Consider the following 26,538-nt stretch of genomic DNA (forward strand, 5'->3'; position numbering starts at 1 on the left):
GCATCAGTGGAGCAAGGGACTGGACCCTGGGTCTCCCACCTTGCTGGTGGGTGTCCTACTCAAAGGACTATAACATCATTTTCAGTCTGTCTTTGGTCCAAAGAGTCTTTTAGTATTTTTGCACAATGGAACAGCTTCCACAGGGTAGACTGAGGGGTACCCTGCCACCCATCGGAATATCCCATAGCTCAGTAACTAGGCACTCACCACGAGGTAGCAAATCCCTTCTTCTGATCAGGCAGACTTGAGCTGGGTCTCTCCCCTCCTGGGTAAGTGCCCTAACCACTGGGCTAAAGGTAAAGGTAAAACCTCCTCTTCCCCCAGTCAGATTGTTCTGAGAGGAGTTAGGTAGCCTCTGAACACTCCTAGCGAACGTGTCAGAGGAGTGCCTTTCATCCCTGATTTGTGAATTGTAAGCAGAGATTGGTCTCTCCCTGAAGATTGGACATAGGCACCTTTCTCCATGACAGAGGCAGGGCTTAAGACACCCTCCCCTCCACCCCCCACCCCAGTCAGCATCTCCCATTGACTGGTATTTTGAAGATCATATTCTAAGGAATGTACCTCTCTCCATTAATTGTATAAAAAGCGTGAGCACCTAAATCAGACTTTGTGGATCCCATTGTTGTTCCTGTGATTTTCTAGGCACCTCAGTTATGTGTTGCAACACTCGGTGTCAAAACGCCTAAGTCCCTTAGTGTTTTAGGCCCATATCCACAATCAAGAATAAACAATAATTTAGAGCTTATAAAATTACTAGCACCAAACTAAACTGTAAGAGCCGAACAGAGGATGGGACTCACAAAGGTGTTATTCACTTGGCTCATCGCTAGTATGACATTACTAGTGCTTTTGTCCTCTGTGCATTCTCTGGTGTTTGTTAAGGTTTGAGCTCTGATTAAAGCATTTCCCACAGTCGTGGCAATTATAGGGTCTCTCCCCCGTGTGGATTCTCTGATGATTAATAAGGTTTGATTTCCAACTGAAGCTTTTCCCGCAGTTGGGGCAGTTATAGGGTCTCTCTCCCGTGTGGATTCTGTGGTGTAGCAGAAGCTGTGAGCTTTGAGGGAAGCTTTTCCCACATACAGTGCATCTGTAGGGTCTCTCTCCCGTATGGGTTCTCTGGTGCTGAGTGAGTTCTGACCTGCTTCTGAAGCATTTCTCACAGTCGGGGCACTTATGGGGCTTCTCTCCACTGTGGGTTCTCTGGTGTTTTGCGAGGTCTGAGCTGCAAAAGAAGCTTTTCTCGCACTCAGGACACTTATAGGGTCTCTCTCCTGTATGGAATCTCTGATGTGTAGTGAGGTTTGAGCTCCAACGAAAGCTTTTCTCACAGTCAGGACACTTATAAGGCTTCTCTCCGCTGTGGATTCTCTGATGTTCAATAAGGGTCGAGCTCCGTCTGAAGCTTTTCTTGCAGTCAGGGCAGTTATAGGGTTTTTCTCCTGTGTGGGTTCTTTGGTGTCTAATCAAGTCTAATCTCCAACAGAAGCTTTTCCCACAGTCACCACATATGTTGGTTCTCTCTCCAGCAGGGATTCTCTGCGGAACAGTTTCTTTCATTTTCTTCGCCCTTCTGCTCCGATGAATCAATTTATCCCATCTCTCTCCTGGCTGGATTCCCTGCTGTGTCTCTGGCCTGTTCTGGCTCTCATGGGCTTCTCCCTGCTCAGGACTCTGGGAAATGTCCTCTTCGGCTCTTCCCAACAGCGCTCCATGCAGTTCCACTGGCTGAGGATTCTTCTCCTCGTTCTCACTCACCGTCCCATCAGCTGCTGGGATAGAGAGAGAATCCAGACAGGAGTCACTCCTTGTACCTAGGGGCAAAGGAAACCACAAAAAGAGGCATGGCAAAAGGGTAAACAAACCAAAGTAGCTGCTGTGGGGGTAGAAAAATGCTGAGAGGAATCCCCTCCAGATCCTTCCCCAGGGTAGAAATAGGAGGGGACCAATTCTGCCTCCACTCACATCCAGATATGGATGAGGGGACAGGTTACATGGTCAAACAAGTTTGTTGAAAACCCATGAGTAACAGCTGTCAGGAGGATATAAAAACTGAATTTTAGCCAATTACTCACCTATGTGGGCATCTCTTGGGCTCTCCCTTTCTTTGTACCCTTTGATATCAGGGACCCACAGCTCCCCTCCTCGTTCCAGCCAGGAGATCACATCAGGTTTGGAAATTGGAAATCCTGCTTGGGGGCAAGGAAACAAGCATTGATCTTGTTTGTTATGGTCACTGCTATTACTACTCCCAGACCCAGAATCTGAGTCACACACTCAGAGAGGCTCCTTCCTCTTTCCCCCACCACACACAGAATCTGGGCTATAAATTGCAAATGATGAATTGGTTTGGATCAAGACTTCATCCACTCTGCCTGGGAAATCACCCTATCTGGTGCCCCAGGTGGATGAGCAGAATTGCTACACTCTCTAGGTGTCTGGTTTGCAACATAGGGCTAGTCTACACTAGAACGCTCCATCAGCGCAGCTGTGCCACTGTAGCACATCTGGTGAAGATGATTTATGCTGACAGGTGAGTGCTCTCCCATCGGCCTAATTACTCTACCTCTGAGAGAGGCAGAAGCTATGTCAGCAGGAGATGTAGCACTGGTGTGGACAGCACTTAGGTTGATGTAACTTACGTCTTTCCAGTGGGGGTGTTTCTTTTTCACATCCCTGAGCGACGTAAGTTACATTGACTTAAGCTGTAGTGTAGACGAGCCCTAAGTCTCCATCACTGCTGATTCTCGGCTCCCACACTTACATACCCCATTCCATCTACAGCACGAGCCAGAAATGGAAGATACTACTTAGACTGGGAGCTCTCTGCAGGAGGTGGGATTAGTCTCTCACTATGTGCCCAAGTAGCACCCAGCTCACTGGGGCTGTGATCCTTTATTTGGGCCTCTAGGGAGTGCCTTGATACAAGCAGTGATGAAATAAACAGAGGAAACACCACCCAGGACATGGAAAGAAGATTACTAGACACCTGCCTCCAGTGGAGTGCAGGAGTAAAGAGCCTCCTCTCATGAGGTGATGATGGACTAGTACTAGGGTCCATCCCCATAGTAATCAATGGTCATTCAGTTCTTCCCCATCACCCGTGAGTCTTGCTCTGCCCCCCCAGACACCCAGCTTGCTGAAACCACAGGCCTGGGGCTGGCTCTCCTCACCCTGCTCCATATACCACAGACCCAGAGAGGACAGATCGAGAGGAGAAGTCATTCTCCTCCCATCTGGGTTCAAATGCGGGAGATGCTCCCTCCCAATAAATCTCATGAAGCTCATTTGCATAGGATCCCAGGTAGACCACTGAGCAAAGAACTTATGCTTGATACTTGAGTCCCATTCACTTTAATGGGAGTTAAGCACATGCTTAGGACTTTGCTGAATAGCTTTTTTTTCTTTTTTTTTTTTTTTCTTTTTCGGTAACTGGTGCCTGAGTCCAGAGACAAGACTAACAACATACCTGGGTAGACACAGGATCAGACATTTGAAGGTCAAAGGGACAATTATAACAACAAGGAGACTGCATTTTCACTCCATACATCTGAAGAAGTGGGTTTTTTACCCACAAAAGCTTATGCCCAAATAAATCTGTTTGTCTTTAAGGTGCCACTGGACTCCTCATTGTTTTTGTGGATACAGACTAACACAGCAATCCCTCTGATAAGGGACAATTATGTTCATCTAGTCTGATCTCCTGCATGACACAGGCCAGAGAAACTCAATCAGCTATTTCTGTATCATGTTAGCATATAAGCCATACTCTCATTACTACCAGAAGAACTGTGTATTGCTAATGGAATGGAATTATATCTAGAGTATAGCCTATTTTTGCAGCTACACAGGAAGTTCCAAATGCAAAGGGCAAAATAAAATGATTGGTTACATGGGTAAACCACAAATCATATAATTAAGTATTGTAATAGTGGGTGCTATATTAAGATAATATGGAAAATTATTTATAGTTAAATTGTATAGTTAGACCATTGCTTCTTTTGTATAAAAGTAGAAGACCGTGATCTGACTGGAGACAGTGTCTGCCTGCAAGATGTAAAATTGTGGGGTTTGTAGCTGAGAAGAAATATGACATTCAATTAGAATAACTGTAAACATGTGTAAGCAGAGTCAGGATGAGCTCTACCCTGACATCGGGTGGTGAATTATGGCGAGTGTGGAAAAGAATTTCAGAGGCTGATCGTGTTTGCATAGGCACACCCACTCCACCTAGCATAGCCCACGGCAGCCTAAAATGGTTACTTTCACAGCTGTGGGATCCCCAATTTCTTTGTTATTGGGGCAGGAGGAATAAAGTGTTGTCACCCTGATTAGGTAAATGAGGAACTATGAAACTGTTTTTTTTTTATAAAGGGTTTCACTATCAACTAAATAGCACTTGCTAGACAAGGGACATGGGTTCCAAAACCCAGTGAATTGAGAGAGAGGCTGGGGATAGGATCTGTACCTGGTGGTGTAGGTGCCTTGTGTGAGCCAAAAGCACCAGTTCCACCTATTTCTCTCTCCACTGTGGAATATCAGAGTTGATTTTTGATTCCCTTAAGAATCTAGATACAGATTACTGAGCTGAACTCACTTTGGGCTAATGGTGCACTAGCACTGGGGCTCCCCTACTGTGAGCTGAAATCACTAAAGAACTGGAATTGCTGAGCTGAGAGCACTGAGTACTGTGCTAACTAGTGAGGGAGCCTGAAGCTATACTGCGGAGCAGAGCAGCTGGCAGAGCGGAGTGGAGCAGTTTGTGGAGCCATGGAGTGAGTGGAGCCGAGCAGTTTGTGGGGATGGCTGGAGCGGATCACGGGATGGCTGGTGGAGCAGAGCAGCTGGCAGAGCGGAGCAGCTGTGGGACAGGTGGAGCGACCCACGGAGTGAGCAGAGCCAAGCAGTTTGCAGGGACGGCTGGAGCGGATCACGGGACGGCTGGTGGAGCAGAGCAGCTGGCAGAGCGCAGCGGGGCGGAGTAGTTTGTGAGGACGGCTGGAGGAGCAGAGTGGAGTGGCTGGTAGAGCGGAGCAGTTCGTGGAGAAGGCGGAAGCAGAACCCCATGGAAAGGCAGGGCAGTTGGCCCCGGACCACGTAAGGTGCCCCTTTCTACCTAGGCTGGGAGGGGGGGGGACCTCTGCAGATAGACTCTCAAAATCTGGGGCTGCACTGACCCAGGACAGAGACTTTGGGACTGTGGGACTTTTGGGACTGTGAGTGATCTTTGGATTGCTGGACTCTGGGGACATTTGGGGTATTGGACTTTGGAGTCTTGGGGTGATTTGGGGGTTGCTGGACTCAAGAGCCCAGGGAAAAGGACATGGCCCAATTTCCTGGGGTGGGTCTTTGCTCACGGTTTGGTCTATGAACTCTAGTTGAGGTGTTTTCCCAATTTAATGCTTGTTGTTTATCTCATGTAATTAAACCTTTTCTGCTACACCGAGACTCTGTGCTTGCGAGAGGGGAAGTATTGCCTCTTCGAGGCACTCAGGGGTGTGTGTAAGATTTTCCCAGGGAAGGGACCCCTATGTATTGAACCCAGCCCTTGCTGCTATCAATTCGGCCTGGCAGAAGGTACGGTGTAAAAATCCACAGAATTGTAACCAGTTTAGAACAGGCTAAACTGTGAAGCTGTCCACAGAAGGGATTTATGTTAACCTTTGCCTTTCTGTATTTGTGCTGATCTGTCTTTACTTAATAAACCGAATGAATGTGGCTGTCTGACATCTTGTTGATTATTAATCTAAATCAAACCCTATTACAAGCAAGCCCATATTTTGAGGTTCAGCTTTTAGAATGACATATTTTTGGAATTCTGTATAATATTTTTACATATTTTTAGAAAGAGATGTCCGGTTTTGATTTAAAGATGTCTATAGATGGAAAATCCACCATGTTTCTGGGTAAGTTGTTCTAATGGTTAATTCAAATCACTGTTACACATTTGTGCTTTATGTCTAGACTGAATATGTCTAGCTTTGGCTTCTCACCATAGGCTCTCATTTTGCCTTTGTTTGCTAGGTTGATGAGCCCTCTGCTCTTCCCCATGTAGGTACTTGTAGACCATGATCAAGTCAACACTCAGCCATCTCTTTGCTTAAATATACTGAGCTCCTTAAGTCTCTTACTCTGTAAACTCTTCTTGGAATGTCTAAAAACTGGAGATGAAAATGTCCTAATTCAAAACATGCTGCATTCAACACAGGGGAGTTCTACAGTAGCTCTCATCTTGACAGATAAAGAGGAACTGATCAGAAAACTAAAAAATAGCAGTTGCTTCAGGGCAAGTCATAGAATCATTGAAACAGAATCATAGAAACATAGGGCTGGAAGGAACCTCAGCAGGTCATCTGGTCTATCCCTGTGCTGAGGAACGATTAAATAAAGTTAGACCATCCCTGACAAGTGTTTGTCTCACCTATTCTTAAAAACCTCCAATGATGGGGATTACACAACTTCCCTATGTAACCTGTTCCAATGCTCAGCTATGCTTAAAGTTGGAAAGTTTTTTCATAATATCTAACCAAAATCTCCCTTGCAGCAAACTAAACCAGTTCCTTCTTGTCCTACCCTGGGTGATCACCCAAAACAAGTTAGCACCATTCTCTTTATAACAGCCTTTTACGTATTGGAGATCTGTTATCATTTGTCTCCATTGTCTTCTCTTGTCTAGACTAAACATGCCCATTTCCTTCAACATTGCAAAAATTACCATAGTGTAACTATTTTACCCATCACCTAGAGAAAGGAAAAAGAAAAACATTTCTGGATCAGGTTCATTAATGTCTTCTGCTTTGCAATTATTATGGGGCAAATAGCCCAAATCATGCCCCAGAGAAATTTCAAAAAAGTAAGATGCTAAGGCTAAGAGTTCACTCCCATTTTGGTGCTACTGCAGAATTCTATGTCTTTTGCAGTGCACTTTATGCAGATCTTTGGTTGTTACAAATGAAGACTTAAGCCAGAGGTAATGCTCCAGTTTAGAATGGACATTACATGACAATACAGCTCTCAGCAATGCCCAGATTGCATTTGCAAATATCAAACAGAATGAAGTCCAAACCAACAAGATATACATAATTTGTGCTTTCGAAGGGCCATTTCACAAAACGACAATTATCTGGCAAACAGAGTGGATAGATTTTTTTTAATTTAAATTGGATTTTTTTGATAAAATGCTTTTTGAGGACAAAGCCTATCTAAAGATAGTTTTAATTAAGATACATTATAGCTCAAAGATATCTCATCATGGAATAGGGATTATAAATTCTAATTCTATAGTATTAGACAATATATTCATGTAATGTTTAAGAAAAGTTTTGTAAATGAGTTCCAATAGTTCATGGATTAGGGACCCAATTTATGGGGTTCCAGGGGCTTCTGTATAGATTATTTAGGTTAATCTTTCTATCTACCCAATGAGACTCACTGCTCAGTCTAAAAGATACCATCAGAGATGCTTAGTTTTGCAGTTCTCCAACTGGATTTGTCTCTCCAAAGATAACATGTTTGTTAACAGCAAAAATGTTTTAAAATAAATAAATAATATATAGAGGTGAGAAATAACAGACCTCAACCCTATTGTCCCTCTGCAAATTTGTGAACACAGAGTCAATCCTTTACCTCTCTCTAAAAGAGAAAAGTTTCAAAAAGTTCGATGCATAGAAGATTGTTGGGGGCGGAATAGATCTGGACAAGGAGAAGAAGTCTGGAGATAAATGTGAGAAGGGAGGGTCAAGCAGTAGAAACAAAAGTGAAACTCTTTGAGCAGCATATTCCAGAAGTCTTGAGGTCTTTCTGAGTGTACCCTTCATTGATTTGAGATCTCGCACCATTCTCTACCTAGAAGGGAAAACCTATAATGGCAGTAGGCCGTTAAAGGAACGTAGTTTGGGAATATCTTAATATTTTATTTAAAGTTCCTCTATCTGTGGGTGAGAAAGGCATGCATGCAAAATGCAAACAGTACAACAAAGAAATGCAAGGCCTGGTTGCCCAAATGAAACAACATCATGAGAAGTGTTCCTTCTCAGGAGAAAGCTGCATTGAAGATGATGAAAGGTACATGTCTGAACATGCGGGATCTTCATGGTTGGTAAACTTTTTTATTTCATACTTCTTTCTTAAGGACCACCTGTCTTCCTTCTGGACTATTCTTGAATTCTTATGTTTGAGAAAAAAATATAGTTGTTAGTCTGTGGTACAATCATTTTAGATACAGTTGTGATAAAAAATAAATAGCTGAAAGAGGAAGATCTTCCTTTTACAATTTCACCTTTAAAGTAGTACTGAGTGTCAGTGAATGCAATGAGTAATACTAAATGAGCAGTATGGTAATAATTAAATAACTGCATTGACTTATTTTGTTTAGGAGAATCCATCCTCAACATACAGGATTCTGAAGACTATCCACCTTCAAGATCACCATCATTTTCTATAGTTTCAGAGTTATCTGCCAATGATAGTGTTTCAGTCACATCATGTATGTCACATAGCCACAGTATATCACCTGTAGCAAAAAGAAAAAAAAATCTCCATCATCCAGAAACAACCATAGATAAGTTTGTGATAAGAACCAGCAGATTACAAAATGATGTAATTGATGAAAAAGTTGCCCGGTTTGTATATGCAACAAACTCTCCTTTCCGTATGATTGAGAACCCACACTTCATTAACATGGTTCAGTCATTAAGACCAGGATACAGCCCACCCAACAGAGCAGATGTCACAGGCAAACTGCTGGATGAAGAGTATGAAAGAGAAACTGAGCAGTGTGCAAAAGGTCTAGAGGATGAAATTGTTAACCTGAGTCTTGATGGGTGGAGCAGTGTCCACAATGATCCTGTTGTATGTGCTTGTGTGACAAAAAAAAAAGAAAGGAATGTCTTCCTTACAGAAAGAATTGATACATCAGGAAATGTGCACACAGCCGAATACTTACAAGAAGTAGCAGTAAAAGCTATAACAAACTGAAAAAAAATTCAAATTCTAGCATGCAGCTTGGTCACAGACAATGCTGCAAATGTATCCAAGATGAGAAAAAATTACTTAGAAGAGAGTGCCAAGCTAATAACATACAGTTGCAGTGCTCATTTGATGCACCTCCTAGCCAAAGACCTCAGTGTTCCAGAAATAAAGGCTAATGTTGTTGAAATTGCAAAATACTTCTGTAACAACCACTTTGCAGCAGCTGCTTTGGAAAAAGTGGGAGGAACCAAGCTAACTCTCAAGATGGGCGTTGGAACTCAGTAGTGGACTGTTTTGAGCACTATATCAAGAACTGGCCTAATCTGATGACAGTTTGTGAACAAAATTGTGAAAAAATAATGGCACTGTCACAGCCAAAATTCTCAACATTGGGCTTAAGAGAAATGTTGAACACATGCTGAGTACCCTGAAGCCTATTTCTGTAGCCTTGAACAAAATCCAGGGAAATAGCTGTTTTATTGCTGACACTGTTGAAATTTGGAAGGAACTGAGTGAGATCTTAAAAGAGAAATATGCAATGACAGAGTTAAATTACAAGCATTAAAAAAACGAATGGGACAAGCATTATCTCCAGCTCATTTTCTTGCAAATATTCTCAATACTCGGTACCAGGGTCAAACCTTAACTGCTGAAGAAGAGGAGTTGGTTATGACATGGACATCCAGCAATCATCCCTCCATAATGCCAACTATAATAAACTTCAGAGCTAAGGGTGAACCATTAAAGAAATATATGTTTGCTGATGATGTTTTAAAGAAAGTCACATCTGTGAACTGGTGGAAGTCTCTTAAGCACTTGGATTCAGAGACTGTTGAAGTGATAATCTCACTTTTAACAGCTTCTTCTGCCAGTGTAGAAAGCATATTTTCTTCCTTTGGACTAATTCATTCCAAATTGAGAAATTGTTTGGGACCTGAAAAAGCAGGAAAGCTTGTTTTTCTTTTCCAGATTATGAACAAACAGGAAAATGAAGATGAAGATGACTGAGTTAGCTGCAGAAGCCAATATTTTAAGTTTCTCATGTTGACCTGTCTGACATAATTGTCATAAATATAAAGGGAAGGGTAACAACCTTTATGTATGAAGTAACATAAAATCCCTCCTGGCCAGAAGTACAGAATCACTTACCTGTAAGGGGTTAATCAGTTCACTTAACCTAGTTGGCACCTGACCAGAAGGACCAATGGGGAAAGAAGATACTTTCAAATCTGGGGGGGGTAGAGGGGGGAAGGAAGGTTTTGCTTGTGCTCTCTTTGTTTGTTCCCTCTCGGGACAAAGAGAGAGACCAAGCAGGTAAACCAGCTCCTAAAAAGATCCTGAAATGATACAAAGTCAAGGAAAGTGTGGGCCCCTTACTGAATGAGGGAGGCAACCTAGCGACAGAGGATGTGGAAAAAGCTAATGTACTCAATGATTTTTTTTGCCTCTGTCTTCACAAATAAGGTCAGCTCCCAGACTGCTGCACTGGGCAGCACAGTATTGGGAGAAGGTGACCAGCCCTCTGTGGAGAAAGAAGTGGTTCGGGACTATTTAGAAAAACTGGACGAGCACAAGTCCATGGGGCCAGATGTACTGCATCCGAGGGTGCTAAAGGAGTTGGCGGATGTGATTGCAGAGCCATTGGCCATTATCTTTGAAAACTCATGGGGATCGAGGGAGGTCCAGGATGACTGGAAAAAGGCTAATGTAGTGCCCATCTTTAAAAAAGGGAAGAAGGAGGATCTGGGGAACTACAGGCCAGTCAGCCTCACCTCAGTGCCTGGAAAAATCATGGAGCAGGTCCTCAAGGAATCCATTCTGAAGCACTTAGAGGAGAGGAAAGTGATCAGGAACAGTCAGCATGGATTCACCAAGGGCAAGTCATGCCTGACTAGCCTAATTGCCTTCTATGATGAGATAACTGGCTCTGTGGATGAGGGGAAAGCAGTGGATGTGTTATTCCTTGACTTTAGCAAAGCTTTTGATACGGTCTCCCACAGTATTCTTGCCAGCAAGTTAAAGAAGTATGGGCTGGATGAATGGACTATAAGGAGGACAGAAAGCTGGCTAGATAATCAGGCTCAACAGGTAGTGATCAGCGGCTCCATGTCTAGTTGGCAGCCGGTTTCAAGCGGAGTGCCCCAAGGGTCAGTCCTGGGGCCGGTTTTGTTCAATATCTTCATTAATGATCTGGAGGATGGCGTGGACTGCACTCTCAGCAAGTTTGCAGATGACACTAAACTGAGAGGAGTGGTAGATACACTGGAGGGTAGGGATAGGATACAGAGGGACCTAGACAAATTAGAGGATGGGCCAAAAGAAATCTGATGAGGCTCAACAAGGACAAGTGCAGAGTCCTGCACTTAGGATGGAAGAATCCCATTCACTGTTACAGACTAGGGACTGAATGGCTAGGAAGCAGTTCTGCAGAAAAGGACCTAGGGGTTACAGTGGATAAGAAGCTAGATATGAGTCAACAGTGTGCCTTTGTTGCCAAGAAGGCTAACGGAAGGCCAGCAGATCGAGGGACGTGATCATTCCCCTCTATTACCTAGGGAGGTGGTGGAATCTCCTTCCTTAGAGGTTTTTAAGGTCAGGCTTGACAAAGCCCTGGCTGGGATGATTTAGCTGGGAATTGGTCCTGCTTTGAGCAGGGGATTGGACTAGATGACCTCCTGAGGTCCCTTCCAACCCTGATATTCTATGATTCTGTTATCTAAAATTACAGAAATTGTAAGTAATAGCAAGGAAATGCGTTAGATTATCTTCTGTTTTAGCTTGTAAATTTTCCCTATGCTAAGAGGGAGGTTTATTCCTGTTTCTGTAATTTTGAAGTTGAGCCCAAAGGGGAATCCTCTGTGTATTAAATCTTTTTATTACCCTGTAAAATTACCTTTCATCCTGATTTTACAGAGGTGCTTCTTTTACTTTTTTCTTTATAATAAAGTTCTTCTTTTAAGAACCTGATTGATTTTAGTGTCCTAAAGATAAAGGGCCTGGTCTGTACTTTTATTAAAGGCAATTGGTTGGTATATTATTCTCAAGCCTCCCCAGGAAAGGGGGTGAAGGGGCTTGGGGGAATATTTTGGGGAAACAGGAACTCCAAGTGGTCCTTTTCCTGAATCTTTGGCTAAATCACTTGGTGATGGCAGCAATACCATCCAAGGACAAGGAAAGGATTTGTGCCTTGGGGAAATTTTAACCTAAGCTGGTAGAAATAAGCTTAGGGGTATTTCATGCAGGTCCCCACGTCTGTACCCTGGAGTTCAGAGTGGGGAGGGAACCCTGACAATAGTCGATTTAATTTTTGTTAAAAAAACCCCATTTAACTATAGTTGTTTTAGTTAAATAAAACAATTTAAATGTCTGTCTGATGATGTTCTCCTCCTACTACAGCATGGCAAGAAAATCCTCCAAATAGTAATGATTAACCTGTTGAATTGGAGATAGTTCACCTCTCAATGATGTCATAAATAACTGCTTCAAATAACCAAACAATCATTCATTTTCTGATATAGCTGTAAAACTAATCTGAAAAGTTTTCAAAACAAATCACTTTAAAAATGTATAGTGTGTACCTTCTAAAAATCAGAGGGGTAGCTGTGTTAGTCTGGATCTGTAAAAAAGCAACAAAGAGTCCTTATACACTAACAGATGTACTGGAGCATAAGCTTTCGTGGATGCATCTGACGAAGTGCCACAGGACTCTTTGTTGCCTTCTAAAAATGAAACCTACATTTCTCTCTGAGTTGTGAAGAATATGTATTAAGGTTATAACAACCAAGAAGAATGCACTTTTATGTAGAAATCCATGATTAAATCGAGTCTTCCTGACTAGTGATTTAAATCAATTTGATTTAAATCAAATCCACCCTGCTGGCAAATTATTTGGGAGACATAATTTAAATAGAATATAATGAATGCTAATTGGGAACTGTTTAAGAACATTTTAACTACATGTCCAAAATGCCACAATTCTGTAAATAAGAAACAAGGACATAGCGTTTAAAGAAACCAGCTGTCTTAAACAGGAGGTGAAAGCAGATATATATCAAAGCAGATGTAATTTTGTTTTAAAATATATAAGAAATGGTAAAAAGGGGAAGTTGATAGCAATGACTATGAATTAAAAGCTATGAATTATAGAAAAATGATAAGGGAGGCACAAGTACACATGGAAAACTCTATAGTCATCAGAATTAAAGACCACAAGAAGGAATATTTTAAAGTATATTAGGAACAAATGGAACCATAACAATGGTATTGGTCCACCACTAGATGAAAATAGTAGACAAATATAGAAAAAGCAGAAGGGTTAAATAAATATTAAATTAGCTTTATCCTTTTTTCATCATATAAAAAGTTTGATTGACAAACATAATAATGTTGATGTAACCTGTGTGTAGTTGGTGTTGATTAAATATACTCCCAGTGGGAATTAGGCACTTAAATCCATTGGAAATCTGGCCTTTAGATAGTTGTAAGGCATTTCACATTTTGATTAACAAAACTAACATAACAAACATTAAATGGATTAAAAACTGGCTAACTGATAGGTCTTAAAATGTAACTGTAAACAAAGTATCAACAAGCAGGTGTGTTTCTAGTGATGCCACCCAGTAATTGATATTTGGCCCTATGCTATTTAATACTTAACATTTTTATCAAAGACCTGGAAGAAAACACAAAATCATGACTGATGAAATCTACAGATAACACAAAAATTGGCAGAATGGTAAATAATGATATAGATATAGAGAGATCTGGATCACTCGCTAAGCTGGGGGAAAGCAAACAATTAACATTTCAGTATTGCCAAATATTAAATATTACACTCCTGGGGAAAAAGAATGTAGGTCATACTTATAGGACAGGGCATTCTATCCTGGGAAGCAGTGACTGAAAAAAACATGGAGGTGACCTAAACAAGAGCTCCCAATGTGTCACTATGACCAAAGTGGCAATTGTGAGAGTTCAAGGAGGAATAGAGAGGTTATGTTATCTCTGTATTGGACAATCATATTAGCAGGACTGGAATACTGTGTCCAGTGCTGGTGCCAACAATTAAAGAAAGATGTTGAAAAATTAGTGAGGGCTCAGTCAAGAGCCACAGGAATCATAACAGGAATGGAAATTGGCCTTATAATGAAAGACTCAAGGAGCAAAATCTATCTGCTTTATCAAAGCAAAGGTTAAGGAATGATGTGATTGCAATCTGTAAGTATCTTCCTGGAGGACAGAAATTAAATGATAGATGGCTCTTCAGTCTATCAGACACAAGTATAACAGTGACTGAAAGTTAACACTAGACAAATTTAGACTTGAAATGATTAGCACATTTTTAACACTGGAAATACTTACCAAGGGTTGTGATGGATTCTCCATCATTGGAAATAAAATCAAGATTGTATTTTTTTCTAAAAGATACACTCTATTTTAAACAAAAACAACAAGGAGTCTGGTGGCACCTTAAAGATGAACAGATTTATTTGGGCATAAGCTTTCGTGGGTAAAAACCCACTTCTTCAGATGCATAGCTTCTATGGTCTCTGTAATACAGGAGGTCAGATTACTAGATGATCACAATGGTCCATTCAGGCCTTATAAACTATGAATCTATAAAACAGGTTTGCCAGACCTTGAATAATTTTTGTAGCTCTTTTTCTAAACCTCTGTTAATTTGTCAACACCCTTTTTGCAGTGTGAACACCAGAACTAGACATGCTATCCACTAATGGTGTAACTAATCCCATATAAAGAGGTAATACCACCTCATTACTATTACTTGATATTCCCTGTTTTATGCAGCCCAGGATTCTGTTAGTCCTCTTAGTTACAGCATCATACTGGAAGCTTGTATTCAGTTGGTTTTCACCATGACCCATTGGTCCTTCTCAGAGTCACTGCTTCTCAAATGCTCCTGAGGCAAATGGATAAAGATGCCATCTGACATGGTGGTGAACCAGGCTCATGGTGTTGGGGACTTTGACAACCGCACTGAGAATTCCTCAGACACAGTAGCACAAAACCTCCCCTCTGATTTGTTCAGCTCATTTTCTCACAGGAAACCTCTGGTCCTACACACACAGCCTGCTACCTCCTGGACTGGACATTGATGTCAGAATGACCAGAACTGCCCTTAACACAGCTACTCAAGCTACTCTGTGCTCTACAGACCAAGAGTAGCCTCTCTCTTCCCTTCCAGGCTCAAATGCAGATAGAAAGTCCTGCTAATCTATAAAGTTACCATCATGCGCCACTGCCGGAAATTGACGAACCTCACCAAATTTCATCACTTGCTGAATGAAAACTCTACCCAACCAAGAGATCAAGGAGCAGAAGTATTAGCCAAGCATGACAATCATTTCCTCACTCCCGCTCTCGATAGTCTGTCACTGCAAAGCCCCTCTCTACTCTCCACACAGACCTCCATGGTCCTGGGGCACCTGAAACATCCATGGGCGCCAACTTATATGGGCTCGTGGAGCTAAAGCCCCAGGAATATTCATAATCAGGGGCTCTGCTCCACCAATATTTTCTCCCCCTCCCCGGAGCTTCCCTGCCTGAATGTAAAGAGAGCACGCAGCGCGCGTCTCTCTCCCTTCTGCTGCCGCAGCCTAAGGGCTAAAGCTGCAGCATTAGCATAAGAAAGAGCAATGCTAGCTACTGCTGTAGCACCTCGGGAGGATGAGGGGGAGGGGGAGGGGGAGAGGAGTGGAGGGGGCCGTGCTGTGCTGTGCTCCCCTCCCCTGCCCCTACCTGGAGGAGACGCGAAGGGGACTTCTGGCCAGGAGACGGTCATCACTCACCTTAGCAGCTGCTTCCGTGAGTGTTTGACCCTATGATTTTTTATTATGTTTGAGTGTTTGACCCTATGATTCCCCCCCTGCCCCAGCCCCAGCCCCCACTCCTACCCCCAGTGAGGCGCAGCAGGCTGCACAGGGGAGGCAGGAAGCCACATGTGAAGGCAATGCCCCCTCCCCCAGCACCCACCAACCCACCCGCCACAGGAGGGATGGGAGAGGGAGGCTTCCTAGACCTGAGCAGCTGGGGCTTGGGTGAATTTTATGACACCCTGCTTCCCTGCCCCATAGCCACCACCACCCTGCCTACCCCACTTCTGCCCCATGCTGGGCAAGGGGCAGCCCCATCCCCCATCCACAGTGAAGTTATGGTGAGGGGCAGCAACATGGAAGGCCACCTGTGATGGCAACCCCCCCCCCAGTACCCATCATAGGGGAGGTGAGTGAGCTTTCTGGACCTGAGAGGGGCCCTAGGAGCATGTGCAGTGACTGTGGTGCAGAGTGAGTGTGCCGTGGGGGGCAGGGGGAGAGAGGAGGGGTCCCTCCCCTGGAGCTTGCTGCTGCCAGTGGTGGTGATGGGGAGTCCTCTCTGGCCCTAGCCCTGGGGCAGCCTGTCTGCATCCCAAGTTCCTTATCCCCAGCCCTGTGCCCCCAGCACCCCAACCCTGAGCACCCTCCTGCACTGTGAACCCCTCATCCCCAGCCCCACCCCAGAGCCCTCACCTGAGGGGAAAAACGTGCAACTTAAATTTGGTGGTCAGTTTGGTGGTCAGTTTGGAGTATCATTGTGTTTAGCACAATACTTGATTATTTTACACCCCTTTAAAATATATAACTAGTTGTATACAGGTGTTACAAAGTGGGAATGTTCTTCTCTGAATACTGTGTGGGTGCCTCAGTTTCCCCTATGCATTTCTCAAGGATCTAGATGGTGGGATAAGGGGGTGTGATTGTTGTAGAGCCCTAGAGGGCCAGTGTGATGCCGTCTGCACAGAGAATGGCTGCAACCCTGTCTCCAGGCAACTGATGGCCTGGGCCACTCTCCTGCAAGCTGCCAACTGAAGGTGTTGGAGAACAAAGAGATCAGGTGGCCTCCTAATTCCTGGAAAAGAGACAAAGGCCAGAGGAGGGAGTGTCAGTGCCTGTGCAGACTTCCAGGAAGCGCATGGTGTGGAAGGGGATGCTGGGATGCTTTGGAACAACTCCATACAAAGCCAGTCAGGACTCTGGGGGAGCCTCCTCTCTCTGAGCATACTGTCTCCAGGGCAAGAAGCTTACACCTTCCTGGGTCTGACCTCGGAGCATTCAGCATGCCCTTTCACACCATGCACTTTCCGCAGCGAGTGTGCCCAGGCAGGTCCTGGGGCAACCAGAGGTCCCTGCACCCCAACTCTGCAGTAAACCTGACTCTCAGCCAGCTGGTAAAACAGAAGGTTTATTAGATGACAGGATCACAGTCTAAAACAGAGCTTGTAGGTACAGAAAACAGGACCCCTCAGTCAGGTCCATCTTGTGGGGTGGGGAGCCCAGACCCAAGTTCTGGGCCTCTCCCGATTTCCCCAGCCAGCTCCAAACTGACACTCCCTCATCTGGCCTTTGTGTCTCTTCCGGACAAGGAGGCCACCTGATCTCTTTGTCCCCAACACCATCAGTTGGCACCTTGCAGGGGAAACTGAGGCACCCACACAGTATTCAGAGAACACATTAAGAACATTCCCACTTTGTCACAACAGGTGCAACAAAATTTAATACTGTATATTGAAGCAGGCAAGTGCTGCTTCTGACTTTCCACTTTTAATTGACCCTTGTAATCTTGTGGTGCCGACGAATTGTAGCTTCATTTTATATCGGCTTACAGGGTGAGAGCGGGGCGGGGGCACCATTTTGGGCCCCACCAAAAATTATACGAACCTGCCGCCTATGGAAACACCTACAGCAGGGATGGAGAGAACTGGAGCATGACAATGGGGAACACTAGCAGAGAAAGAGATTTTGGCATAAGGAACTCTTGTAACCCTTAAGCCACTGCACTTGGACTCTCCAGCTGGAATAAGGGTTGCATTGTGCTGTCAATGGTACTTGGATTGGCCCCCTCTAGTAGCTCAGTGTCTAAGCATCTCACAGTCTTTAAAGTATCCATCTTTACACCACTTCTGTGAGGTAGGGAGGGGCTAGTCTCCCCATTTTACAGATGTGGAATCGAGGCTCAGAGACCACTAGCTAGATCAGGGATGGGCAAACTATGGCCCGCGGGCCGGATCCGGCCCTTCAGGGCTTTGGATCCGGCCCGCGGGATTACCCCTGGTGGTGCTGCGGGCCCGGCGTTGCTCTCAGAAGCAGCCCCTGGGCCGGGAGGCAAAGGGCTACATGTGCGCACGCAGAGCCCTCTGCCCCCCCCCCACCCAGGGGCCGCAGCACTTCCTGGAGTGACGTGGGGACAGGGCAGGCATGCAGGGAGCCTGCCCTGGCCCTGGTGTGCGCCACTGCCACCCCGGAGCCACTTTAGATAAGCGGCACCGGCTGGAGCTCAAACCCCTCCTGCCCCCCGCCCCCCAACTTCCTGCCCTAAGCCCTCTGCCTGTACCTCGCACCCCTCCTGCACGCAACTCCCTGCCCTGAGCCCCTTTCTGCACTCCTGTGCATTCCAACCACCTGCCCTGAGCTCCCTGCTGCACCCTGCACCCCGTGCACCCCAACTCCCTGCCCTGAGCCCCATCCTGCACTCCGCACCCCTCCTGTACCCCAACCCCCTTCCCTGAGCCCCCTCTTACACTCTGCACCCCTTCTCTGCCCCAATCCCTTGTCCTGAGCCCCTTCCTCCACATCCTGCACTCCACCCTCCCTGCCCCGGCCCTGCATACAATTTCCTCACCCAGATGTGGCCCTCGCCCCAAAAAGTTTGCCCACCCCTGAGCTAGATTCACAAAAGGACATGGGTGCATATCTGCCACTTTAGGAACTGAAATCCAAAAATCAGTCCCCACTGGGATTCACAAAACCCCTGCTCAGCTGCCTCCAAACCCAATAGGTGCCTAAACTCTCGCTGTGCATAAAGTTTTGCAGTGATTTTCCCTAAGCGCCTGTGTGTTCATGGATTACCATGCCATGCCGGGTGTCTGGGAACCTAAGCCCCAGTGTGATGCATGAAGCAGGGCAGGACAGGCGTTCCTCTGATTAACTCACCTGCCAGACCCAGCTGGACCACACCACTACAGATGAGCTTGCAGAAAATGGAGGAGGGGGAGGAAGAGGACTACCCCTTGCACAACTTTTAGTCCAGTTGTTAGGATACTCGCCTGGTTCAACTCCCCTCTTTGCCTTTGGGGGAGAAAGAAATTGAACAGGGTGCTTCCCTATCCACTAGACCAGGCCTGCACAACTCATAAAGCGGTGAGGGCCATATTACTCCAGAGAAAACAGCTGAGGGCCGAACCCCTCCAGCCCTACCAAACCCCCGCCAGCACTGCCCAGCCCCCCTGAAATATTCCCCCCCACAGCACCACCTGTCCCACTGTCAGGAGTCTACCCTCACTTGAAACTGGGCGGTTTCAAAGTGAGGACCCGCATGTCTTCCCCCCACCCCAAAATCCTAGGGTAGGTCTCCCCTTCGGCTGCCACCACCCGGTCAATTCCGTGGGCCGGGACACCCCTGTTTCCCCCCTTGGGAACACAGATCAATTCACAGAGGAGGAACCTCCCCCCTCCTCCCTCTCTCCAGCCTGCTCTGGAGACAGAGGTGCCTGGATTCAAACGCCTTGAATCTCTACACACAGGGAAGCAGCCCACTTCCCCCTCCCCTTCCCCTGAATTTCCCCAAGGGAAGGAATTAACCAAGTCCAAAGAAAAGAAAAGAATTTATTAAGAGAACAAAAGAAAATATAGAATCTCTATGAATCCAAGCTGGGCACTCATAGGGTATAACCTTGCTAAGTTCTGGAGAGAATCCTCTCTCTTTCTCAGTACAACCAGTACAAGCAGAATTAAGAATAATCAATAACAAATACACAGAATTGCAAACATAGGATTATTAGATAAGGACACAAAGTATCTTTCTAATACTCACTATCTTGACTAGAAGAAATTAGTTCAGAAAGGAGGAACTTGTAGGGACTTGATTAACTCGTCTGGTCTCTTGAACTCCAAACGGCCAAAGACAAAGACCCCCCCAAACAGAGGGAAAAGTTCCCTCCTAGGAGTTTCAAATTCTCTTCCCTGATTGGTCCTCAGGTCAGATGCCCACCAGGTACTATGCTTTAACCCTTTACTAACTATTCATGACACCCACGGAAACAAACCCTTCTTCCCCAGCACTGCCCCACCGAAACAGCGGTATTGAACCTTGGTAATATGTTATAGTGGACCCCTAAGGTAGTATAATTAAGGTAAAAGAAAAATGTCTTTTTGCTAGAAGTAGAACAAGCTCTTCCCCCAACTTGGTAATCAATTGCCCTGTTGAATGAATGAGGTGTGACTGAGGAAGGCGTGGAAGGCAGGCACCTCCAGACAGCTGCAACCCTTGGAGAGGGGATGGGAGCCAGACCAGATCAGTAGAACAGGTCAGCCACTGACTCTTCACTCGCCTCCTCAGTCCCCCACCCCCCCGGCTTGCTTCCTCATCCCCTGCCACTGCCCGCCTGCCTCTTCAGCCCCCCTCCTTCACCCGCCGCGTGCCTACTCACCCCCCGCGGACCGCACAATGAGCCCACCTACTCACCCCACGCGGGCCGCACAGTGAGCCCACGCGGGCCGCATGTGGCCTCCGGGCTGCATGTTGTGCAAGCCTGCACTAGACTATGAGTGATTCTGATGTGCTGTTCCCTCAGGATCTCCTGTTGAAGCTGTTCCACTGTGGATAAACAACTTATAAAAAGCCATTGGAGCGTCTCCCAGGAGAGTGTGCTAACCACCAGGCTACAGAGTCCCTCTCATGTGGGTGTTCACTCTTGCTGTCTCTGGACCCATCATTGTTACATTAGTTATCCATATTGGAAGAGCTTCAGCAGGACAGACTGAGGAAGATTCCCATCGGAATATCCCGTAGCATAGTGGTAAAGCACTCACCTGAAAAGTAACAGAAGCCAGTTCAAATTTTCCCTGCTCCCCCTTAGCAGAAGAGGGAACTTGAAGCAGGGGTCCTTCATAACCTAGCTTAGTACCTTCCCCACTGAACTAAACATTATGAAAAAGCAGCTCTTCCCCACAGCTTCTTCCTAAAACAGCACAGGCAACTAAGCTGAAAAGACACTTGGCAGTTGAGAATTCCAAGCAGAAAGAGGTGCCTTCCTGCAGCCCAGACTTCAGCACCTATCTTGAAGCGGGGGTAGGGCTTAGCACATACTTCTTGGCTGAGTATCTCCCATGGCCTAGTTTAGTTGAGGAGCCACCTAGCATGCTAAATTTTCTGAATCTCAATCTGAGGTGTCTAGTTATTTTAAAAAATTAATAATAATAATAATAATACATAACAAATGGAAGAAAGAGGAATTTGATAATAATGAATATAAATCAGAAGATAGCAATTGAAGGAAACTGATAAGGGAAGACAAGGAACACAAACAGAAGTCTCTAGCCAGCAGAATTAAGGACATTAAGAAGGAGTTTTTGAAATATACTAGGAACAAAAAGAACCCTGAGAATGGTATTGGTCCATTATTAAATGGAAATGGAAGAATTATCAATAATAATGCAGTAAATGCAGAAGTGTTCAATAAATATTTCTGTTCTGTTTTGCGGGAAAAACAGATTATATAGTCTCATCATTTGGTGACGACAACACTTTTTCCATTCCATTAGTATTTCTGGAGAACATTAAACAGAAGCGACTAAAGTTAAACATTTTTAAGTCAGCATCCAAGGATTTTATAAGAGCTGGCTATGGAGCTCACTGAACTGTTAATGTTAATTTTCAATGAGACTTGGAGCCCTGGGGAATTTCCAGAAGACTGGAAGAAAGCTACTTTTGTGTCAGTGTTTAGAAGGGTAAACAGGATGACCTGGGAAGTATAGGTCTGTCAGCCTGACATCAGTCCCGAGCAAGATAATGGAGAAGCTCATATGAAACTTGATTATCCTCCTTTAATTCTTTATTAATGTAATTAATGCAAATCTTTACGGAAAATAGATCCTGTCAAAATAACTTGATATCTTTTTTTGTAAGATTACAAGTTTGGTTGATAAAGGTAATAGTGTTGCCATAATAAACTTAGATTTCTGTAAGGTGTTTGACTTGGTGCCAGACAACATTTTGACCCTGGAATGATAGAAAATTAACATGGCACATATTAAATGGATTAAAAACTGGCTAACTGATGGATCTCAAAATGTAACTGTAAATGGGGAATCATCATTGAGCGGTTCTGTTTCCAGTGGGGCCCTGCAGGAATCAGTTCTTGTTCCTATGCTATTTAACATTTTTATCAGTGACATGGGAGAAAACATAAAATCAAAGTGATAAAGTTTGCTTGGGCCCCTAACTCATGCTTTGTAACTCACAGAGATTTTCTAAGCACAGCAATGCTCAGCACCACCATACCTTTGTTCCTTTGTGAAGCTAGCCCCAATGTTGCCACTGAACTCTTTGTTGTTTTTGTGGCTACAGACTAACAACAGCTACCCCCTGATACTTAAAGACATTTGATGTAAGACAGGGAATAGAAACCAGGTCTCCTGAATGTCAGGCCAAAGCCATAACCATTGGCCTACCTTTTCTTTTATACCAGGCATGTGCAGATAAACCCTGAAATGGCAGATGCCCCAGAGGTGGACCCTGCCCTCGGAACAGTGGGAGAAAGCGAGCTTGTCCCAATTGACTGCCTTGATTATGGGGAGAACAGCACCATCATTATACCTGTGAAACTCCTATTCCATGTAAGGAGTGCAGAGGAGAGAGAGACTCTCACACATGTATAGTGGGGTTTCAGGGATTGATCCCTCTGAAATCTGGGGGACCAATGAAGAACCCTGCACAGAATCAGACCCAGATGCTTCAGAGACCACCCGCGTCTAGTACCCAAGGGGACAGGATTCCTTACCCAGTGAGGTCACAGTCTCATAATTCTCCCACATGACGTCCCTGTAGAGGGCTCTCTGACCTGGGTCCAGCAGAGCCCATTCCTCCTCAGTGAAATACACAGCCACCTCCTTGAAGGTCACCAGCTCCGCTGCAGCCATTTCCCTTCCCCGTCTCTCAGGGGGATGGGATGATCTGGAGTGAAACATAGGCATTATTCTGAAGTCTGGCAGGGTAAGAAGGGTGATTGGGGCAGTTTCAGGGGCTCTAGACAACTTCACATCCCAGTTCATTCTTGTCCCTTCCCCTGAAGACAAATGTTCTAGACTCTGCCATTCTGAGGTGATGCTTGAGCCAAGATTTTCAAAAAGAGCAACCTAAAGCTATGCTCCTAAATCCATAGTCATGTCTCTCACTAAGTGGCCTGAATTTCAAAAATTCTGAGCCTCCAAATTTGGGGTTGAGTGGCCAGCACGGCTGATCATCAGACCTCGTATTTAGCTGCCTGAAGATGGACTGAGAAAATCAACTTTAAGCTCCAGTGTGTAAAATTCTTGTCCATGGTGACTTAATTACAGCATAGACCCGACCCCTCCCACCAGGACTAAATCCATGGAGACAGTTTTAAACCCTCACAATAATAGACATTAAATGAAGACAACAGGACCACTCAAATGCTCAAAGACATACATGTGTGTAAAAAACTTGCAAGATTGGATCTTAAGTCATTAAACCAATTTTACTGAATTGAAAAAAGTCAGCTTGTGTGGATATGTATACTTGGACACAGATATCAACCAGACTGCAGAGAGGAGACTGTTTGAACTAGGAATTCTCTCTCTGTCAAACTTGCAGCCCAAGGCATTAGAATTGCTCAGAAAATTATATTTTTATATTGCTTCTCGGCCTCGTGGCTGAGGGGTGAAAACATTATCTAAGTTGTACTTTTCCCCACTGGCTCTTTCTCAGAAATAAACTACATGGTTTTCCTCTAATCTTCTAAAGTACTCACCTCTGGATGGAGACTTTCAACCCTAAAGATGAACATAGGATTTGCCAGACTGGATCAGACCTGAGGTCCATCTAATAACTGTGAGCATGTTAAAAGCAACTGAAAAGGTCCCTTTACACTGAAATTATACAGCCAACACAGAGGGCTTGGTCTACCCTTAAATATCTGTAGTGGTACAGCTGCATCAGCACTGATGTAGCACTTCAGTGCAGACACTACCTATGTCAACAGGAGGGATTCTCTCATCGGCATAGGTAATCCACCTGCCCAACTGGAGGTAGCTAGGTCAACTGAAAAATTCTTCCTTTTACTTCATGCTGTTTACATGGGGACTTAGGTCATTTTAGCTATGTCATTGAGGGCAGGTCTTCACTACCTGCTGGATTGGTGGGTGATGATTGATCTATCGGGGTGGGGGTGTCGATTTATTGCATCAAGTGTAGATGCAATAAAATTGATCCCCGATCGCGCTCCCCGTCAACTCCAGAACTCCAGCGCACGAGAAGCGGAAGCGGAGTCGACAGGGGAGCGGCAGCGGTCGATTCACCACCGTCCTCATGGCCAGGTAAGTCGTCCTAAGATATGCTGACTTCAGCAACGCTATTTGCGTAGCTGAAGTTGCGTATCTTAGGTCGACCCTCCTCCCCCCCCAGTGTAGACCTGGGCTCAGTGGTGTGGATTTTTAAACCAAACTAATTTTCTAGTGTAGACCTGGTCTGTCAGGGTCACTGTGTGTTCCTTCTCTGTCAAATGTAAAATTTATAGTCCAAATTCCTAAGACAGCAGAATTGGCATAAAATTGACATTTTTTTAAATGGTAAAATTGTAATTTTCTCAGTTGCCCGGCCCCTTCTTGAAAATGGGAGACATGGATTCCCATCGAACATTCATTAATAAATTCATCCAGGACAGAGACTGCCTACCCTAAAGCTTTTAGATAGACTAGGTACCTGAGGTAATATCTTTTACTCAGGGCTGGCTTTAGGACGTGCAGGGCCTGATTCGAAAGAGCTGTCGCCGAAGACAGCGGCAGCGATTGAGCTGCCGCTGAAGATTGCGGCGGCAATTCAAGGCAGCTCAATCGGTTGCTGCTGTTTCTGGTGGCACTTCAGCAGAGGGTGCGGGGCCCTCTTAGGCAAAGGGCCTGATTCCCGGGAATTGGGGAATCGCTCTAAAGCCGGCCCTGCTTTTACTGGACCAACTTCTGTATATTTTGGTATTGTTGTATTGGTCCAATAAAAGATATTACCTCACCCACCTTGTCTCTCTAACATCCTAGGACTGGCATGGCTACAGTTACACTACATACAGTAACTGCCAAACGGTATTGGACCCGAGGTCCGTGTACGAAATTTGAGAATTTTATGAGCAACTGAAATGGTCCCTTTAGACTGAAATTGTGCAGGGGCACTGTCTGTGTCACTGTGCGCTACAGCTGTGATGAAAAAGCAGACTCCAAGAAGTTGCTTTGCAGGATCCCCCTGACACTGTCCCCAGGGCAGCGCACCCCCCAGCAGCGCGGGGACCAGGCAGAGGCAGGAACTGGCTTTTTCTCTCCCTGCCCCTCACCTTGTCCCAGGAAAGTCAATCTGCCCCGGGGTGCTGCAGGGAATGGGGCTGGGCAGAGCAAGGAGCCTCCTTCCCCACCTATTGCTCCTGCTGCCCCTGCCAATCTCCCCCCACCCCCCGTCTCTCTCTGCTCCTGCCCCCTCCCCTCGGGCTGGGAGACTCGGTCCCTGGCCCGGCACGGGGCGTTCCCTCCCCGGAGCTGGCTCGGCTCCTGCAGGCGCTCAGGGGGGCAGAGCCGGGGGGGGGGGAGGGATCAGGGAGGGCAGCAGCTCTGGGACTCGCAGACCCCCGCCCCCCCGGGAGCAGAGCTGGGGCGAGGAGGGGCCGGTGGTGCAGAGTCACTTTCCTGCCCGGCCCCAGCCCTTCCCCCGGGTCTCGCCCCTCACCTGCAGGCTCCGGCTCAGGGGCTGGTGTCGGCAGAGCCCGGGGCTGCCCCAGGGGCTGGTTCCAGCCCCCGCAGAGAGTCCCCCCGGCTGGGTACAGAGGGGCGCTAGGGAAGGGCTCTCCCCGCACACACCCCGCTGGGGAGCAGCAGCGGCTCAGCCCGGGCTTCCGGCTCACAATGGAGGCGGCAGCAGCGTGTGACCTGGGAAGCTCAGCCCCGGATCTGCTGAAGCCGCTGCCGTCACTCTGCCCTTGCTACTACCAGACTCCGCTTTCAACTGCGGGGGGGGGGGGAGATCAGAACGGGGAGTAGAGGGGGGAATCAGAGGGGCGGGATGGGCAGGCGAGGGGCAGGTAGGTAAAATGCGGGACAGGAGCTGGGGTTAAGGAGGATATGCTTTCCGTTTCCCCTCCCCAGGGCTGTGATATTAAAGGCAAAGTTCAGCCCAATGCCTTGACAGGGAAGCTTTTCTCTGTCTGAGATGATACACTGAGCTGCCAAATGAAACCCGATTCAGTGAAATGTTTTACACACCCATTCTAAACAATTCATAATTTCCATATGTGTTTTTGGTGTTTAATACAGTCCTTGTCAGTTGAGGTAGCTGTAACATGCAGATACAGCCTCTATCAGTTCACTAAATGGATTTGTCTGCTGTTCTGATTGCCTGAACTGGACTCCCTTTCCTGTAATTCACTGTGAATATAGTTTCACTCCTTTTAAGTTTTTATTTTAAAAAGCTGTTTTGCTGACTCTTATTGCTTGAACACGCCATCATTTATGTAGT

The 26,538-nt window shown here is 45.7% G+C and overlaps 1 protein-coding gene across 1 annotated transcript; it reads right to left on the reverse strand.

Annotated features, from left to right (window-relative positions):
• Nucleotides 1-579: 579 nt before the first annotated feature.
• On the reverse strand, nucleotides 580-23,094 carry LOC123345425 (zinc finger protein 34-like). Its single transcript, XM_044982291.1, has 3 exons — nucleotides 22,808-23,094; nucleotides 2,079-2,192; nucleotides 580-1,817 (listed from the first exon to the last, which is right to left on the reverse strand). Exons 1-3 carry the CDS (start codon nucleotides 23,076-23,078, stop codon nucleotides 844-846), a joined length of 1,359 nt encoding a protein of 452 aa, XP_044838226.1. The 5' UTR covers nucleotides 23,079-23,094; the 3' UTR covers nucleotides 580-843.
• Between the last annotated feature and the right edge of the window lie 3,444 nt (nucleotides 23,095-26,538).

This window comes from Mauremys mutica, chromosome 12 (genome assembly GCF_020497125.1).
Source record: "Mauremys mutica isolate MM-2020 ecotype Southern chromosome 12, ASM2049712v1, whole genome shotgun sequence".
Taxonomy (NCBI): Eukaryota; Metazoa; Chordata; order Testudines; family Geoemydidae; genus Mauremys; species Mauremys mutica.

Coding starts and splice junctions, on each gene's coding strand:
- LOC123345425 (XM_044982291.1), bottom strand. CDS start 23,078: ATGAACTGGGATGTGAAGTTGTCTAGAGCCCCTGAAACTGCCCCAATC. Junction 2,193..22,807: donor TGAGACTGTGACCTCACTGG/GTAAGGAATCCT, acceptor GCCCCCAAGCAG/GATTTCCAATTTCCAAACCT. Junction 1,818..2,078: donor CCCAAGAGATGCCCACATAG/GTGAGTAATTGG, acceptor CTTTGCCCCTAG/GTACAAGGAGTGACTCCTGT.